Source organism: Carica papaya, chromosome 8 (genome assembly GCF_054855325.1).
Source record: "Carica papaya isolate Zhongbai chromosome 8, ASM5485532v1, whole genome shotgun sequence".
Classification (NCBI taxonomy): Eukaryota; Viridiplantae; Streptophyta; class Magnoliopsida; order Brassicales; family Caricaceae; genus Carica; species Carica papaya.
Window position 1 is genome coordinate 6,885,274 of NC_142316.1, and position 20,731 is coordinate 6,906,004.

Here is a 20,731-nt window from a genome sequence, read left to right on the forward strand (position 1 = left end):
CGATAACCGAGATACATAGAGTTAAAAATAGTTAAATTAATTTTGTAAATAATTAGTATATTTTTATTATATAGCTTGATATAATAATATTAACACTAAATTATATATGTATATATATATATATATTTGTCATAAGATGAGTGACAACAATTCGTACATCTAAATATTTAAATTCAATTTTTTAAAAAAATTTATACGAAACTCAAATGCAACTTGTAATCTTGATTCAGATACTTTTTAAGCTTGAATTCAGTTTGTTTAGCAATAATTTAAAATCGAGTTCAAAGTCAATTTAATTCGAATTACATTAAATTTAATTTAGTAATTTAATAAATAGCTACTATAACATTTTTTTATTTAATTTATTTATAAGTTTTATAAATATTTTTAACATTAATATTAAAAATATCATTATTTATGGAACATGTTACACATTTGTATAATTTAATTTTTGTGAGTAAATAAAACATATTTAATTTATTAGCAGATAAATAAACACTTTTCATGGATTATTGAACAAAATACTTTTAGTTTCAAATTCGATTAATTTAAGCAAAATGAATATCTTTCATCAAAAAATAAATAAATATAAATTTCAAGTTCGAATCTAATGTAGAATTAACTGATTGGCCCAAACGAACGTGGGCCCAGCCAAGTTTGAAGAGGAGATGAAACGACGCGTTTAAGTTTTCTTCTTCCTCTTTTGTGTTTTTTCTTTTTTTGGTTATTCGTTCTCCTCTTTCTTCTCGAAGCTTCATCCATAAATCCGGACGAAAGGAATCGTCTGGTTTTCTCTGAAATGGAAATTCTAGGGAATCGAAAACAGAGTGGAAGAGACCAGAATATGATCCACTTGATGGAGAAAGACACGAGTGAAAGTAGAGATAGCTTGAATCAGATAACACGAGACTGGTGCGGCAGAGAACAGAGCTCGAGCCTTCGACGGCAAGGAAGGATTTATTTGGGGTGAAGAATTGCAGAGCCAAAAGCGAGGCAGCGAAAAAAGAAAGAGGCTGAACTGAGAAAAGAGCAGAGAAAAAAGACTTGACAGGATAGAAGGCGCAGAAAATGAGCGCCGTTGCAGGGATTCTTCATTGACTCGAGGAAAAAGGAAGAGAGATGGAGAAGGAAAGAGGTATATATGAAGGTAGTTTTACATATCTGTTAAATGTTTTTATAATTCTACAACATTAATCATCCGAATCTGTCTGCTCAGAATTTACAAATCTTTTTGCTCAAATATGAATTTCATCGTTCTCAACTAAAAGCTCCACAACTTTACTCATAGCAGGCCTTGTATCCCGATCTTCTCTAATGCACAACATTGCAACTGTCAACATTCTTTTCAGCTTTTCCTTACTATCTTCGCCATTAACTCTCTCATCAAATATTTTTTCAGGTCCTTCTACTTGTATCTTCTGTGTCACCCATTGTACCAAATGGTTGCACTCGTTGTCATGCACCTTGGTCGATTGAAAACCTGATGCTGTTTTTCCGGTCAGTAATTCCAACAGGACAACCCCATAGCTATACACGTCTGCCTTGGCATCAATTTTCAGGTTCAACATCCATTCAGGAGCCAAATACCCTCTGGTGCCTCTAACCCTAGAAAATCCACTTTCATTAATCTCTTTTTTGAATAGTTTTGACATGCCAAAATCTGCTACTTTGGCCTCAAAACAATCGTCTAATAGTATGTTTTCAGCTTTGACATCGCAGTGGAGTACCCACTCCAAGCACTCTTCGTGTAAGTACGACAAGCCCTTTGCTGTCCCAACTGCAATGTTGTATCTTTGCTCCCATCCTAATGTGTCTGCTAAATCTGTGAACAAGATTCGATCGAGTGATCCATTTTCCAAAAACTCATAAACTAGTATTTTGTGGCCTTTCTCAGCACAAAATCCCCACAATTTCACCAGATTCCTATGATTAATCTTCCCTATAATGCTCACCTCTGCCCAAAATTCTGCTTCTCCTTGCAAAGCACCTTCTAGTCTTTTTACAGCAACAGCTCTTTCGTCATCAAGAACTCCTTTGTAAACAGTCCCGAATCCCCCTTTTCCTATCTCTTCTTTGAAGTTTCTTGTAGCGCTTTGTAGCTCTGCATAAGTAAATCTTTTGAAGCCTAAAGCTCGTACGATATTGTAACCCATATTAACCATTTCATCATGAACACGCTTTCTTAAGAAATACCACCATCCTAAAAAGAAGAGGATTATTTCAATCAAAGCAACAGCAATCAGAAAGCCGGTTAGATATTTCAGGTAGCGGTCGTTATTGGTTTTTTGTTTATCACTGCTGTTGTTAATTATAACCTCTGCAGTTGAACAGTTCAATTCATCAACTTTTGCCTTCACCGTTTGTCCAAAAGAGCTTCTTAGTCGTCTGGGAACTTTTACATACATAATGATGCGAGTATTTGGCAAAGAATGACCGTTGAGAAGGCTGCCTTTTGGGAAACATTGTCCTTGTCCATCCAATGCATATCCGAACCCTCTGCATCTGCAATCATTCAGGCATAGATTCTGGCAGTGTTCAAGACTAACACCGGTGCTAAAAGTTTCTAAGTCGTATCCAAAATAATCTACCCTGGGAAGCTCCAGAAAATCCAAGTCAGCTGGGTTACAAGTCATCTTAAACCTAGGTGAGCAACCCTTAGACCAGTCTGCAGGATCACTTCTGCGGAAACCATCAGGGCAGGTGCAAGTGGTTTTTGGGTTTTTATAAGTGCAAACGGCATATGCTCCACACAATCCATGAACCAGGCAAGTGTTAAGACCACCAGGCTGCCATGAGATGTTCCACAGGCCGGTTGACTCGTCTAAGCTGTACAATCTCACAACCCCGTCATGATCCAATGTCAAGCGCCTATTCAGCCTGGCTCCCGAATCAGATGCGTTGAATATGAGATTATCACTAGAAGCAAACCGTCCATCTTCATGCAGAATTGCTCTCCTGGTGCTATTATAAGGTGTTCTACCGCTATCGAAAACATTGACAATGTTACTAGGCCAATAAACGCTGGAAATTTGAGGACCATTGTAGACAAGATTCAAGACATTGTTATCATCAAATTTCAAGTTGTAGAATCCTGATAGGAACTTACCTTGGTTTCTTGCAGAGACCAAGGTTGTATTCTTGGTAAGTGGCTGCAATGCAAGCAGGGTATCTGTAGGAAATTTGAAACTCTCCCAAATGATTCTCCCTGCTTTGTTGGTTAATACCAGATTGCCAGTTTCAAGAAGCCTTACTTCTTCTCCTGATTCCAAAAATGTATTGGTCGACCATACAGTTGAACCATCACCATCAGTTAAGGCCAGGTTGCCATTTCCATGGATGGTCAACCGAGAATTCTTTCCATTAACAGGATTATCTCTATTTGCTATCCAAACAACAGTTTTGTCAAAAGAATTGGTGAACCAGATTGAAAAGCAATAGGCGTTTTTTCCCACCTTATAGAATCCACTTGAGAAAGTCCCCTTAGGAGAAACCAGCAAGTTATTCAGATTCTCAACAGACAAAGAGCTTCCCTGCTTTAATCTTTGCTGCTGCCCAGATAAACCCCGCACCACAGTAATTGGAAACAGGAGGATCAAGAGTAAGAACAAGCTGGTAAGTTGTGTAACTGCGCTCCTTGGTTTCTTAGAAGCTTTATACCCAGAAGAATATGGTGAAGATGTGTTAGCATGGGAAATTCGCTTAGCTGCTGCCATAATCGTAAGCAGATTGAGAGATGATGAAGTTGTGGGTTTTAGCTTTTAGCTTTTAGCTTTTTTCTCAACGAGTAGATATTCTTTAAATAAATTCAATAATTGTCATGTCTTGTTGGAATCTGGCTTTTAGATTCAACACATCAATAATCATCAGGATTGGCGGCTTTTCTTAAACTTAAAAAAATATCAGTCGAAAGAGGAAGACTGCATGTCCATCTCCATCAGAAACTTCATTTTTCTTTTTTAATTAATGATTTGCATTATTGTTTCATAAAGGAAAGATCTTCAGCATCATATTAATGTCAGCCATGATTTTTTGTCTCTCTTGGTGCCGGCCCAATTGATTTATTGCAGTTTGACTTTATTAATTTATCTCTGTTTCATTCCTCAAACCGCTTTGATAATGGCATAATGTATGTGATTGACTTGGTATTTAATCCAGTAATTGTATATATGAGTTATTTGGATCCATAATTCCTGTAGTTGTGTGTAAATCTATAACTGTTTGTTTTATTTCTTTATATGCAAACACTAAGGATGTCTTGTTAATTTATAATATTTGAATCTTCTATTTGGGTATTGTTGCCTCCTAGCATTACCTATACAATATATATATATATATATATTTGAAAAATGAAAAAGTTTGAGTGAATAATATATCAGGAAAGAATATAGGTGGTCTTTTAATATTTTGATAAGTGGCATCAAAACACCTTATAAATGTAATTAACTCAAATTTAATTGTTATGTTATACACAAGTTGACAATTAAAAAAATTAATGGAATTCATCAAAATTGAGGATAATATATCATTCAACAGCTGGTGCACTTCTATTTTAATAAGTAAAATATGTATTTTAATTCAGTGGACTCTTTTGTCTTCAGTAATATGTTTTATGAAAATTTTAGTAATATATTATATACTTAATTAAGTTGATGTAAATAAAATAAAATATTCTCGTTTATATTTAATTTGATGACATTAATTTTTGGTATTTAATATGAAAAAACTGTTAGTGGCCTTAATATTCTAATTATTGACATTTTAATTTGAGTTTGTTTTTTCTCTTAGGAATGGTATCATGATAATGTTTTATTATAATATTTTATCTATATTTTCTGATTAAGATTTTAGGTTCAACAATTGTTTTTGGTTTGGAAATTCGTATATTTAAAATGATTTTATATATCTGATTCAATGATACTATTATTTCATATTATTATTAAAAAAAATTTGTGTAAAATATGCACTTCTTCATTAATAAAAGAAAAAGTGATCAGACTTTTATTTGATATTTTGTTTTAAATTTTTGGATTCTTTGATATTTTAATCACATAATTTTTCTGATGTTAAATATGTTTTTATAGTCTCATATTTGAGAACTCTCTAATTTTTTTTTTTGTATAAAAAATCATTAAAGATAGAAAAACAAGAACACTTATATGAAAAATATTGTTTACAAATATTTCAATTAAGATACCTAAATGTGACATAAGTTCTTTCTCTTATTTTTGAATTGATTAAAATAAAATGATAAATCTAATTTTTTAGTCTCTGCTTATAAATCTAAATTTTCATTAAGAATGGCAAAATTTATGAGATTATACACATAAAATATAAAACTTTAGTCAATTAAGAAATCAATATTTTAAAAAATAACAATAAGATAATATATGAAAAAAATTTGAAAAGTTGTTCGAGTGTTTTCTAGAAAATTTATTATATTTAATTTTGAAAAAATTGAGCTAAATAGATAGATTTGAAAGCACAATATTTCCTTTTAAGACTGAATAATTGTTAGAAAGCACAATATTTCACCGTTCTAAACTCATGTTACATTACATTTATTCAACAGAAACAGCTGGACATCAACCTTAATTTAGACAAACCAGTGTTACATCTGGAAGAATTTTTACATCAGAGCATGAACATTGTCAGAGAGATCATCACATTGTAATAGAGCTTCTACTACTGATTTCATGGTGGGTCTCTTGTTTCTATCTTCTTCCACACAAGATATCCCAATTTCAACCATTTTAGCCACCTGCTTCATGTTGAATTCACCATTCAATCTTTCATCAACTGTCTCTTCCACCCATGACTCATCTCCACACTCAATTTTTCTTTTCAATATCCTGATAAATCTCCCCAACCCTGTCTCATCTGCTTCATTGCAATCCTCCTTGTCCAACCAATTCGAAATTCGAATTCCCTTCACCATTTCAAGAATCACAATCCCATAACTATATACATCCACTTTTGCAGTGATAGGAAGGTTCATTGCCCACTCGGGTGCCAAGTAACCTTTCGTGCCACGAATGAGAGAGATTTTTGAAATGTTGCCTTCTCTCTGAAACAATTTAGCCAGACCAAAATCAGAAATCTTGGGTTCAAAATCACTATCTAAAAGTACATTCTCAGGCTTCACATCACAATGTATAATCCATTCTAGACACTCATGATGAAGATATCCTAAACCCTTGGCTGTCCCTAAGGCAATCTTAAACCTCTCTTTCCATCCAATGATCCCTGGTGAAAATAAATGTTTGTCAAGTGAACCATTTTGCATGTACTCGTATACCAGCAGTCTCTGTTTCTTTTCAGAACAGAATCCAAACATTCTCACTAAATTCATATGACTAATCTTCCCAATTGTGCTTACTTCTGTCCAAAACATCTCTTCTCCTTGGCTAGCATCATTCAATTTCTTCACAGCAACCACTCTTTCATCCTTTAGAACACCCTTGTAAACAACACCAGAACCTCCTCTTCCCAATTCTTCCTTCATTTTATTGGTAGCCTTCTTGAGTTCGTCATAAGAAAACCTCCTGAACTGGCTCAGTATGGCTTGATACCCATCTTCGACCGAACTTGGGACAACATGGCCTCCAAGAAAAAGAAACCACCAAGCTGATGCTATGAAGAAAACTTCAATTGCACCAAGAACAGAGATAAACCAGTAGAGATAGTACCATCTTGTCCTTTTACTATTATCACTACCATACATAGAAGGAGAGCCCAGAGTGACTGTGTCATTTGGGTTACATGTGGGATGTATGACATTGAAAAGGGTGGAATCTGGCGCCTCAAAATTCATTGGATACTTTAGATACAAGCTGCCTGGAAAGTCTGGAGACATGAGACCATTCATAAGAATCCTTTTAGCAAAACATCTAGCTTCCCCATCAAGCCTGTAACTAAATCCTTCACAGAGACAATCACCCAAGCACTGCTGCATACAAAAATTGAATGTTGTAGTAGAATTGTAATAGAAATCAAACCCCCAGAAATCTACATGTAGAAGCTCCACAAATTTGAACTCTTGAGATTGGGAATCATTTGAGCAGGTTTGCTTGAACTTAGGCTTACAACCTTGAGTCCAGTCACGAGGCTGAGCCATTTCATACCCAGGAGGACACGAGCATTTTGGATTTGGTGCATAAATGCAAATCCCATTTTTCCCACAGGCACCATGTACGCTGCATTGTCGCTTCATTGATACCCATGAAATCACCCACGTTCCAGAGGTGTTGTTCAGACTGTAAAGCCTGAGGTTTCCATCATAATCCATTGTAAGCCTCCTCTTGATGCCAAATCCCATATCAGAAGCATTGAAATGAAAATTATCGCTTGATGAAAACCTACCCTCGTCATCTAAAACAGCAATTCTGCTACTGTTATAGTTTGTTCTTCCGTTTGGGAAGACGTAAGAATCAGGATTAGGCCAATACAAGCTTGTAATATCGGGTCCATTGTACATCAACTTCAACACATTATCATTATCATAAAAGAAAACAAAGTATCCCGGAGCATAATTCCCAGTTCCTAATCCAGAAATAAGCTTCTTGTTCTTAGTAAAAGGTTGGGTAGGAAGAAGCGTATCGGTGGGAAAATCAAAGCTTTGCCATAAGACGGTATCGTTTCGGTGTCTTACCACAAGGTTTCCTGAATTCAAAAGCTCTGCCCCGATGACACCACCGTCGCCGGATTCAGTCTGCCAAATGACGGAATTATCAACGTCAGTTAGGAACATGACGCCGTCATGTCGCCGGAAAGAGAGTCTTGAGCCCTTGCCGTTAACGGGTCTGTCCCGGTTAGCCATCCAAACAACGGTTCTATTCCAAGAATTGGTGAACCAAATGGAGAACCAGTAAGCATTTTCACCATGGCCATAAAAGCCACAGGTGAAAGTTTTGTCTGGAGATATTAGGAGGTCTGAATCATCTTCAACTGACAAAGAAGAACCTACTGGGAGAAAGTTTTGAGTCCTTGAGTTTGCCAAAACCAAGAAAAGGAAGAAGATAAAAATGAGGAAAGAAACGTAAACGGGAGAGGGCAGAACTCGGAATGCCATGGCTGAGTTTGCAGAGTTTAAGCAGGTGATCGATGACCCATCGGCTTACTGGTTCGTGATTAAAGGTTGTAGATTGGAATGACTTTGAGTTGATTAGGAGGTCAATGTGCCAGTACATGTGTGAAAAAGAAGGGAGGTCTAGCTATCAATTGTTGTCACGACAGTTGAATAGGAATGATTCCATTAGAACAGAGAACAGAGTTGGGAAGACTCGTGTTTAATTTTTGTACATGTGCGTTTTGATAAATTATGTAGTAATTATACTCTAATAAATCAATTTTTTAATTATTTTTTTTTTAATAAATACATGCAGAAGACAAAGATTTGCTATCTTTGGTAATAGTCATATTAATTCCTGAGTGCTGTTAATATGTGTATCACTAATTTAAATATTATAACTCATTCTTCTATATAATGTACTAAAAAAAATAATCAACTTGCATTCTCAATAACATTCAAAACCCCGTACCTTAACTAGAAGTTAAAAGCGCAGTCGTTGTCTTTTCTTTTTAATGGAAGTGGTCCAAAGTGGAAAGTGGTGAGTCAACAGCCAATAAATAATTTTACCTTCACGAGGAGGGCAGGGCGTCATGGTGGTGGAGTGAGGTGCGGAGGAAACACTTCACATCCTAAGAAAATGACATTGAATTAATAAAAATTATTTTTGAATGTCTATTAAGAAATTAAAATTGAATTTAATAAAAATTTATGATTTTGTTAAAAAAAAAAACAGAGACATTAACAATTATATCCAAACCTCAAAAGAAATCTCATATAGCTTTTCCTACCTCAATAATTTTATTCACATTATCCATTTGCCCAAGTAAAAAAGTGCATGTTTATCATTCGCAGCAAAGAATCTGAGAGGTGCAGTAAAAAGATATCTTCAGAGAAATAGAAGAGAGCACATTACTGCCCAATCCCCGGTCGGAAAAATAACAACATTCAAATAAGGCATCATGATCAATCATCAAACAGAAGAAGGTTGATCATTCCTTAAATTACAGAGAGAGAAGCATTACAACACCCACCCCACATTTCAATGCAGGATGACCCCCTGCCAACATCCTAATTCCCGCTCACTCAAAGAATTGCTGTACAAAGAATAATTTTACACAGTGAAACTGGGCAACTTCATCAAGCAAACAAGTAGAAAAAAAAAAAAAAAATTCTAATTCTTACTTCATGGCTGATTCTTCCAATTGAGATCAGCCGTCTTCTGAGATCTCAGATGATTTTTCCTGTTGTTAAGGATATCTATATAAGTTTGAAGTCTATACCTATCCGAGTTTGTGAGAGAAAATGGAGGATTGAGAATAAGAGATGGTGCTTCCACTAGAAGGAAGACTAACAACCACAATGCTTTCGAATACAATAAACTCGCTTTGTCTGTTGCACCCATGAGCTCTTCCACCTGCCAAATGAAATACAATTAGACTTATCGGTGGCTTCACATCTCACTTTCTATTAAATTCTCCAATCACCAATCCTATTTCAATTAAGAAAAAAAAAAAAACAAACAAATAAATAACTGGAATTCACTGGGAATATTTAACAATATAGCATGTAAGGTCACAAATTCTATCTGCTAATTTAACCTTTCTTGCCTCATGCTCGCAGCGGCGTGTTAAAGTTAGTCTTCAGCTCATGAATTTGATTCCTAATGCTAATTCCATCAAATAGGGGGGTGAGAGAGTCTTATTCCATGAAATGGAGATAATAATGCAGTATAAATGAGATGAGGAACGAGAATAGTTTATTAGTTCTATTTTCTTTTTTTTTTTTAACACAGTTATGATAGTTCCATTTTCAGCGTACACTAATGGTGTTCTACAACAAAACAAATCATTCTGTGGAATTCATTTGGAAATATACACTTAATAAAATCATGAGATGAAAAATTCAACTCTAATTAAATTTTGAAATATATTATTTAATTCTACTTGAAAAAAATTTCTTTGGAATTTAGTTTTCTTCCCCTTGGAACTGAATTTTCATTACCTCACAGTTGAGCCAACATTTACAAATGAATTTCCACTGTTCATCTGTCCCAAACATATCCTAATGCTTCTTCTAGTTTATTTGTCATAAAATACTAACTAATTATTAGTTTTACTTCACATATAGTCTTATTATGTGTAATCAGAAAATTTGTCGTGTTTGAATTGTTCTCAGCCCTATCTCAAATCCCACTTTGGAAAGTAGTAACCAAATTTTCATCATAAGAAAATTTAAAGACACGGGTAGAAATAACTCAAACATGACAAATTATGTCCTCTATGTATATTAAACTAAATTTAAATATTAGAACTAGGATATGACTAAAAACCGAGTCAAAAAAATTAACTAATGCAACCTAAGTGAATTCTAATCAACTTAGTCAAATAGAAACAAGAAATCCATCCCAAATGAATACAAAATAGGATAACAATTAGTTAAAGAGAAAAGAAGTCATATTGAATGGTGGTAGTAACATTCGCATAATGAACAAGAAGAATCAGAGCATGTCCCCAATCCACCAAAAGGAGAGAACAGAACAGAGAAAAACTACACACCCCACAGACAACCATGACAATCCCATAAACCCCATTCCAAGTTCTTCTTACGCTAAGATAGAGCTGTCAAAACATAGTTACTGATAAAAAACATAAATTTTCAATTCAAGACTAGAGTCAGAATCTAGCATATTAAAACATAATATATTTATATAACAGACACATGAAGGAAAATAGAAAAGAAAAATGAAAAGGTCAGGGTTGGGATTCTTAATCTAAAGCATCTACTAACAGACTTTTATAATTAGTTAAAGATTATCGTCTATATGATGCAGCACATAAAACAGTCTAAAGACATGAAATGAAAGTAAAAAATACTCACTCCCCCATATCTGCCAAGAGCAAGGGCAGCTTGAAATATAGTTTCCATTGCATCGGGCATCTCTATATTTCCTGCAATTATGATGAGGAGAAAATATTATTTAGCATCTTAAAACACAATAGAACCAAGACATAACTTTTTTTAATTTCATATCCACATTAAGAAAATGAGTGTATCACCATGTTAGTTCTTGAATTATGTTTCATATTTTACTTTAATCCCAAAAAATATTTTTCTAACGATTTACTCTACAAAACTATAACTTCTCTAGTGAATGCAATTTTTTTCTTAGTTACTGTTAAGAATTAACAGAGAAAGCACAACATGTAAAAGACTTGTTTGGGCTACGCACCAAGTGTAGCCCATATGATTCTATCAACGAAAACAAAGAACCACAATGGGATTTTTCTCCAGTCTCTCCCTCAGTCTCAAACTCATTCCAACACTCTCAAAATGCTACTCACTCCCCTCATCAGCCATTATCAATCGTCAGTGTCAGCCCGCCAGTTTATTAAGCTGTTGATAGTCAACATATTTTGCAGCCTATCTGTTTGTCACAGACAATGAGTTCAATCCTGTGTTTTGGTGCTGCCATTGCCAGTCCAACACAGTTTAGTTATTGGTGCTTAGACTCTCCTAGTAGTCAACTGCACAGTGCCTGCATCGACATTGTCAACTTTGGTGCCCTTTTCAACCGTTACCATGTTCCTAATTTTTCAGAAAGAAAAGAAGTATTATTAACAGGCACTAAGGAGATGCCGCCCAAGAATCCTAAAAGAAGATCATGAGTTGGAATATCAATCAAGATTCCTAGGTCCTCAACATGAGTGATCAGACTCCCAAAAGCTTAGAGAATGGAGCCAGTTATCTCTCATTCTATCAAAAGGAGAGCAAATATCCTAAAAACTATTTTGACTCTTTCTTCCAGAATGACAGAAAAAACAAGACATGGTAATAAGAACGTTGAGCATCCCCTCCCAAATCCACAACCTAGATGGAAACAGCCCATGACAGATTGAGAAGCCTCAGTGGAAAATCCCACAACCACCTAACCTTGGAGCACCAAAGGAAGAGATTGTCGGAGGATTTCCCCTCATTTAAGGCACAGGCAGGCATTAACAATAATACTTGCCCCTTTTTTTTAGGTTGTCCCTAGTAAGAATTCTGTTCCTAACACTTACACATGCACAAAAAAATTCCAGGCTCTTCAACCAATTTAGAGCTAAAAGGACCCTGTTTTTTATTCTAAAAGTTCTCCTCGTCTCTTACTGTAGATCCCATTTGATGTTGATGGTTGTGGATCGAGTTGACTCACTTCAGTTGAGTTTCCAATTAAAGGCATCATTATATTTGACTAACTTTTGGGACAAGTTTGCAGATTTTGACAATTAAAAAAGATGAGATTCTCTGAAACTAAAATTTGGATGGACATAAAGTGTAGACCAATCTCGGAAACTCTTGGGTTATGCACTTACTTTGTTCAGTCTTCAGTTCCCAAGAAAGACTGGACTCCATATGTAGATTATTGCATATGTTTCTTTGTTAATTTTTTCAATGGTATTAGCAAAGAACTTTATCTCGTAAATGACATAGAAACTAGGTTATTTGAACGTAACATAGAATGTGACTCGAGGACTAAAATAGTAAATTTTTTTCTAGAAAATATAGACCCATTTACTTAAGATCCTAGAAATATCAATATTCTCCTCATGGCATGCTACAACATCGCCATTTCATAGGTTTGCCAATGTATATCCTCGTGGTAGGATTTATCAAGTACTGATTTTTTGGGACCAGGAAATCTGCCTCCACAAGAAATATATAAATGTCTGGAAATTTTTCAAGCACTAAACATCCTTAAGGGACAAAAAATTTTATTCTCAAGGGACTAAAAAGTTTACTAAATAAACAGGGATATTTAATCTTATAAATCATGGTTATATATAGGAGTATCAAACAAAAGCATAAAGAAACAGGGAAACTGTGTATCAGTCAGGTAATATAACAACAGTCATACCAGGCTCAATAAACTTGGCAAGTTCCTCAGCATGCTCAACTTCCCGGAGAAATTCTCTTTCGATATGAGATGATATATCCTCTGGCTCAGCATTGTTGGCAACATCAAGGCATTCTTCAGCATCATGAGTACCGTGCTTCTGGCTGGTGTTTCTCCTCAATCTAGTAGTCTCGGGGCTCGGACTTACTTCCATAGCTGAGACAGCCTGTGTGTGACAAATATGCAGCGCTTGCTTCCAAATAGCAAGAATCACAAGCTGGATTGAGAAAGCTTCTAACTGTCTGCCAGCCTCAATCTGTTCAGAGAACAGTGGCATGTTATTCTTCAAGAAATACACAGCATTCTCTTCCGGCAGAGCAAACTAGGGTATATTTAAAGGGAACAGATGGTCTCCAAGAAGCTATATCCAAGCAACAACTATAACTTACCCTCTGCAGAGATCCCCAGACTTGAATTATTTTACACTAAGGAAACCTTGCATTTACTATTTATTACTAAGACAACCTGATCGACGGACTAAGATAGAAGTTTTATCTGATCTTGACCATTAAAGACTATTCAGCCATGTTATAGGTCATTTCAAGTCATATACTTCAGTCCTAATTTAAAACCTACAAAATGAATACTAAATCCACGACCCAGCATGAACTCTACCAACACCTCTTATAGAAACATCAAGATATGATCTACCTAATAGATCCGGCTTAAATGTTTCAGAAGATAGCAATATACAATATCTTGTTGATAAAATCCTTAAAAGTAATAGACATCATAAACAAAAAGCAAACACTTGAGGGCAGCTATTTTTGTAGCATCAGCACAGTGCTGAACTTGGAGCTGTACGCCATCTACCAACTCACTAGCCATGAGTATGTGTGAAAGAGAAAGGAACCCGTATTCTATATGATGCACTCATCTGCAGATGCACTTACTGCCCTAAAGACAAATTCAAATTGCCATTGCATTTAAAAAATCATTTGAAGAAGAATTCCGTCACTCGCCTTTTCATTTGCTAATTCTGTGATAGCAGCTGCACATTTCTGCAGTGACTTGATCCTTGTCATGCAGTGAGTTGATGGCTGCTCAAAAGCATCTCCCAGATCCATAGATCCTTGAGAAGTCCCAGGTGCGGAGCTTTGACTTTCTAAGCTTCCAATCGGACATATATTATTTTGTGTGGCTCCAACTATAGGCAACGGGGCAGTTGATGCATTGTTGTTGCTTACATATTCTAAGGGGGGGCTTCCTGTATTGAACAGAATAGAGCTCCGTTTCATTGCACTTGTCAATGAAGATGACACATCCATTGGGGGGCTCCCTGTATTGGACGGAATACGGCTCGGTTTCAATGCACTAGTCAAAGAAGATGAGACATCCATGGGAGGTCCAGACACCATAACATAATCTTGATCTATCAGCTCCAGTGAATCACCAGCTGCAGAGCACAAACATCAAAACTAAAATTAAAATTAAAAAAACCAAAAGACAAAAGACATGTTTGAGAACAACGTCCATAGTTTTTGGATGAGTGCTAACCAATGATGTTACCTCTTGAACGAGTGCTAACTGATCTTGCTTCCATAGTTTCTGGAGGTGTAGTTAGATGTTCATTTGAAGTTAGTCGGCTGTCAAGCTGAAAACTGGTAGCTTCAGATTTCTGTTTAGAACTAGTGTATCTGGATGGAAGATCCACATTATTAAGAGCATTAGATGCTGCTTCCCTTCTATCAACATTCTTCAAGGCACTAGACATGGTTTCACTTCTATCAACTCTTGCATCAACAGCAAAACCATGCAAAGACTTCCCTGAGGACCTTCTATTGGAAAATGAAGGGCTTCCGTCAGGTCCACAAGAATCATCATCCAAAAAGAATGGCAGACAATCTTCCTGAGAAGTTTCCTCCGTGTTCCTCACAAGACTACATTCGGTTGAAGGAAAATCATCCCCTGTTCTTGAAACCCTCCTATTCCTGCAAAGAGAAACCCATGAAATTTCATCATTATGAACACTTGGAAGACTTACGACCAAGACTACTATCTCAGTTACCTCAATGGCTCATCCAGTGTTCTACGAGAAAAGAATGGATGGTTAAAGAACTCTTCAAATGTCAATCTTTCCACTGTTAGACAAAGATTCATTAAGGTTAAAACATTTTTAGCAGAATTGTGAGAGAACAGAGAACAAACAAATTATGATTTTATTGACAAAAGAAAAACTTCATTGCAATTGTATAAACTGCCGAGCAATTTGGCTTATGCAGCCCAACTACAAATAGAAAGCCAGATATAACCTCATCACACCTTATACAGACCAATTAGGAGTGCAAAATTTGTATATATATAGATCTTGTAATCTTAAAATTTAATAGAATCTCAAAGATATGAAATTATGGCATACTTGCCAGCTTGATTTCTTCAATAGCAATGAGGTGCATATCTTAACAGAATTAGTAACCTGGGTACTTAGGGTACAAGAATCAGTATTAAGTTCCGCAAACACCAGAATTCACATATAATTTCAGATTATTACATCTATCAGAAAATTGGAGGGTTCAAATAAAATCTACTCTGTGCAAGAATTAAGTTGCTCTAATCCAGCTCCACCTTAAGCGAGTGCCTGAACTATCCCTGTCTATACCCTCCAACCAAGCTTTCCAGAAGAAATAGGTTTACCTTTTGATGTAGAAAATAGAAAGCTTGAAGACAACTTGGAGAAATTTATTAAGAACAAAACTTGGAGATCTCAGATCTCAATAATCATAATAATATTTCAATATTTGAATAATAATCATAAAGAATCTTCCAAACAACTATGGTAAGGCGCCTTATTTATAGGCACCAAGCTAAAATAAATTAGGAATTCTTAAGTATATCTAGGTATTCTACGAAATAGGAAAATAAGCTAATGAATTAGAATAATTTTTAGTAGAAAATAACTAAATAAGATCCAAACTAAATAGGAAATAATAAACTCATTCCATATATTAGTTTCTAAATAACTTAAATACCTAAATAATATACAAAAATTACAATTACATAAATATATCTTACTATAGAAATATGTCCACTTTAGGATCTTTGTATTCTGCATCACCTTTCTTTCACAACAAAGTTTGTTTTCATCCGTTTTTGCAGGAAGCAGATCATAGAGGCACAAACATTCAAATGCTCATACACAGAGAACCTTTTCGTAACAGTTCAAGTTATCATGAATATAATCTCCCAATACCTGGATTACGTCGCAACAACTTCTGACACAGATTTTTGCATTCAGGACTCAAAGCCTTTACATCAGGTGGAAAATGTAGCTCAGTTGATTTCATAATGTTCTGGAGCAGCTGGACAATACACGATAGAGAATGAACAAGTCAAAAGCGTCACAAGGTTCAGGACAACAATTACTCCGACACAGATCAGGTATACAACTAACACTACACCAGCTTTTTTCTTTTTTGTTTTTTTTTTTCTTTTGGGGAGTAAACTAAAAATACACAGATACTGAACCTGAATTTGATTGTTTCCAGTGAAAGGGGTTTTTCCAGTCACCAGTTGAAATAAAATGGCACCGACACTCCAGAGATCTGCCTGCGTATTAAGTCAAATGTAAGAAAAAGTAATTAAAGAAAAAATTGTAAATATTAATCAGAAAGAAAAATATCACCTTTGCATCATATTTCTGAAGTTGCATTATCTCGGGAGCCATGTAAAGTGGCGAACCACACAAGGTTTCTGCCAGCCCTCTAGGTTGCAGAGACCTGCCAATAAAAAGCAATAGTCAAATATTATACAAGAAGAGAAAAATATTGGGACACATCCATGCATAGCCCTAGAAAAGAACGAGTCCTGTTGTTATACTTATGGCTTAAATATCTGTGTCAATAATATCAAGAAATTTGAATGAGTAGAAAACAGAACTTGGTAAGATCACTTTCAACAACATCTAGGTAATTACACAGAACCAGTACTTGGGAACATCTCCTTGGTACCTCATTATTATACATAATTACATTTCTCTCGGCCAAAAGAAAAAGGTACACAGAAAGCCAATCAAAGAAACCCCCAAAAACATGGTTATTGCTATAGTTATGGCTCATCTGCCAGGCTCAACATCCACAATAAATTTGAAAGAATAAACAGAAATTATAGGTGGTTGAATCAGATGTTGGTAACGATTACCTTGCAAACCCAAAGTCAGCAATCTTCAGAACTGCACAGCTGTCATTTGTGGAGAGGAGCAGATTCTGTTCCAAGAATAACAAATCATTATAAATATAAACTCCTTCACACAAGATTTCTTCGCAATGATGAGATTAAAGAACACAATATCCTTTTGTATGATATATAAGTTATCTATTGCATTATGGAAATCTGTAATATGTCATAAATTCAGAAATTTCCTAATTTTTTGTGTTCTTATTTCATTAAGAGTTGTTTCTTAATGTGGCTTCAACATAATTCACAAAAAGAACAGACTATGATGCATGCAAACTCAAATCACGAGATTCATGCCACATGGTATACAGAAATCAAACCTGTGGCTTTAGATCTCTATGTATCAGATTATTGTCACGCAGCACTTGTAAACCAGCCACTGTTACAAATAAAATATTTCAAACATCATCAAATGACTGAGCCAATGAAAATTGCAACAAAGAGAATACAACCACCACAACATATTTCCATACCTAGCTGCTGCATGAAGTGATTTGCAATTGATTCTGGAACACTTCCATGTCGCTGAATGTACATAGAAAGATCGCCCCCTTTGCAGTACTCCAACACAAGATGTATCTTTCCAGGAACCTACACCAAATGAATATAAGACAAAACTTACCGGAAGGAGAATTCAAATTCCCAACAAATTACTGAAACAGAAATATCTTGACTAATCTTCTTTAGACTTGCCTAGAACTATCCATTTTATTCAAGATGTGTACTAATGGTAATAACTCAAAGATGCTAGCTATGGGAATTGTCACAAATATTAATAGAAAAGCTGTTGAAAAGCTGAAATTCATAAATGCACCAATCAAAACCATTACCAAACTCAGTTCATCATATAAAATAAAAGGGAGCAATCAGGCACAAAGACCCAAAAATGCAAGGCAGTGCATGCAAGCATAAAACCAATAGATAGGACAAATTTTACACGTTTGCCATAAATTTTCAAAAAATACAGCCACTTAACAAGCTCTTTGATGTTGGACAATCTAAGAAGCTTTACAAGAAAGAAACATGACTAGTATAGAATTTGTTTTATTAAGTTTAATGTTACCAAATATAACATGATTACACATGAGTAGTGACTCCCGGAACTCTCATCTATCAATTGATGAAATAGCACGATGCAGTATATATTTTCCAAAAATTTCGCACTAAATCCAACTGCTTTCACTTCTTCCCTCATTCTTCATCCATCAGACAATTGGACTTAAATGTTCAAACTTCATAAACAAGGGCAGATTCAACATGTTTGTGCTCCCATGAATTTTTTTAGTAGTAAATGCTTTTAAGGAAAAGAAATTTCGCTACATCTTGAGTCAGATTTGGTGAAAGGGGGAAAAAATTTCTCTGAGCATTTGAAACTATATAAGATCTTCTAATGTTGGATACATGCGGTGCTGAGGTTTAACTGATGGATACAAACTCAGTTTCCCGTTGGTCAATAAACAGAAAATTTTGTGTAAAAACGATAAATAAAATAACTACGAAGGGGTGAACAACTTCTAAATGCATTAACTCAAAACTTATACTTGTCCGCAAGCAAACAAAAAGCTTAAACGCTTATTAGAGAAAAACAACATTAATAAAACAAACCTCTATAATATCGTGCAAGCGAATAATATTAGGATGGTTAATCCTCTTCAAGATAAAAATCTCAGACATGAGACTCTCCTGCAGCTTCTTGTTGAGCCGACCCGTGACAATCTCCTTAATCGCCACTTCGGTTCCATGGACCCGGTGCCTCGCGTGCCACACTACCGAGAAGGAACCAGAGCCGATTTGACGTCCCACCAGGTAGTCCCCGATCACCCTACTCCTCCCAATCGATTGGGCCATTTTTCCGGAAAATGAAAAAAATAATAATAATGAAAGAAAAACAGCCGTGGAAAACGAAAGCCCTAGGATTTCAAACGGGAAGCAGCTCCAATTATTGGAATTGAAGACTCGAATTTAGCTTTCAAGACACAGTAATTGAATCTTTTGAAAGATTCAATCCAGAATTAAAAGGATCGTATTGGCTGTAATTGAGATAGATGACGAGAGAGAGGAGTTGGATTAATGTTAATCTATTATAAAACGATAAAACACTGTTGTTATCAAATCAAATAATTATAGGATAAAAAAAATAATATGTTTTGTAGTTAAGGATAGTGTGTTTGATTTGATTGCTTCTTAGCGGAGGGAAACGAGTGCGATTCGGATTAAGCGCAGAGAGCTACAAAGCTGAAGCAAAGACATAATAATAGAAGAGAAAATATTAGTATGTGGTCAGCCCCACGGTGCTCCGTCAACCGATTCTCTAATTTCAATACATCTTGTTGACTTTTAAGGAGAATCGTGATTAGCGAGTTGCAGAATTACAATTTTAACCCAACGCTTATAATTAAGTAATTAATACTTCGATTAAAGAGACTTTATATAAATAACGATGTTATTTAATATAATACTAATGTGATGGTCTAGTAATTAAGATTAATGTCAGCTGCTTAAAGTTTAAATCATTTTGTAAGCATACTAAGAATTTGAGATAATTTATTTAATATTTAATTTATTAGGTAGAATTTAATTTATTAGTATATTAATAATGAATTTGTAACGATCTCAGAATGTTCAAAGAAAATAAATTATAAATTTAATGCGGAAGTAAAATAAATAGTTAGATGTTTACATTTTTTACACATAAACTTAAAATTCCGAATAGTGTTACGGAAATTACTCTTTTGAATGAAATACAAAAAAATTAAAGAAATAAATAGAAAATAAATAAAATTTATATCCTACTCGCAACTCTCTTGTGGATCGGGCTCTATATCTTGGTTCTCTTAATTTAAAATAGTTAAATAAGAAATAAGTTACACTAACCCAATAAAAATATCACGTTACTCACCGACACAGAAATGAATTTTGATAAAAAATTAAAACAACTAATTGAGTGCTTAATTAAATAAATATATTTATTAATAATAAAACTATTTACCGTCCACTTACTATAACGAGATTTATAAAAACAACCTATAAAGATAATAATATAGCACTTATCATGATCTCACATGTAATCGGTAACATACACACATTATAAATCCATATTCAATAAATCAAATAATAATTGTCTATTTTCATCAGCCTGTTGGTATCCATGAGAATTTATATGGATGTCTCTGCTACACGTGAACTATTTCCTTTATCATTATCAATTAACGGTCTCATCCACATACCTCGTCCAGTATGAACACCAAATTACTAAACTTCAATACCGCGTTCGATATGAGGGTAAAACGGATCGTCCTCATACCTCGTCCGGTACGAGCATCAAATTACAAAGTCTCGATACCCAGTCCGATATGAGATAACATTCACGGTAGAGTTTCCTATTGCACCTGGTCCGTCCACCATCTCTCATGATATCCAATAAGATTGTCGTTTCATCCATTCACTTAATCATATAATTTCATATTTTTCTTTATTCTCTATTTTCCAATTCAATGGTAATCACATAAATCAAACAATACATACATTCAAAACTATAAAATCGATCAATGAAATAG

General features: G+C 34.9%; 2 protein-coding genes across 6 annotated transcripts; both read right to left on the reverse strand.

The window, feature by feature from the left end:
• Positions 1–1,235: 1,235 nt before the first annotated feature.
• On the reverse strand, positions 1,236–8,529 carry LOC110814226 (uncharacterized). The gene is made up of 3 exons (XM_088210297.1): positions 5,631–8,529; positions 5,574–5,587; positions 1,236–3,706 (listed from the first exon to the last, which is right to left on the reverse strand). Exons 1-3 carry the CDS (start codon positions 8,066–8,068, stop codon positions 1,236–1,238), a joined length of 4,923 nt encoding a protein of 1,640 aa, XP_088066423.1. The 5' UTR covers positions 8,069–8,529.
• On the reverse strand, positions 7,576–19,404 carry LOC110814253 (Protein kinase superfamily protein). Of its 5 annotated transcripts, XR_015814179.1 has the most exons (16): positions 18,780–19,404; positions 17,648–17,765; positions 17,495–17,553; positions 17,139–17,203; positions 16,624–16,717; positions 16,467–16,547; positions 16,192–16,300; positions 15,010–15,082; positions 14,511–14,932; positions 13,964–14,397; positions 12,963–13,257; positions 10,946–11,016; positions 9,251–9,482; positions 9,100–9,162; positions 8,538–8,697; positions 7,576–7,708 (listed from the first exon to the last, which is right to left on the reverse strand). XR_015814179.1 is itself a non-coding variant. In XM_022041661.2 (14 exons), the coding sequence occupies exons 1-13, from the start codon at positions 19,020–19,022 to the stop codon at positions 9,252–9,254; spliced, it is 2,295 nt and encodes a 764-aa protein (XP_021897353.1). In that variant the 5' UTR covers positions 19,023–19,404; the 3' UTR covers positions 8,954–9,162; position 9,251. The 5 variants fall into 5 exon arrangements, 2 of the variants coding, with proteins under 2 accessions (XP_021897353.1, XP_021897352.1); XR_015814178.1 differs by lacking the exons at positions 7,576–7,708; positions 8,538–8,697 and adding an exon at positions 8,883–8,928; XR_015814177.1 differs by lacking the exons at positions 7,576–7,708; positions 8,538–8,697 and adding an exon at positions 8,883–8,928 and having other exon boundaries at positions 9,100–9,482.
• Positions 19,405–20,731: the final 1,327 nt, after the last annotated feature.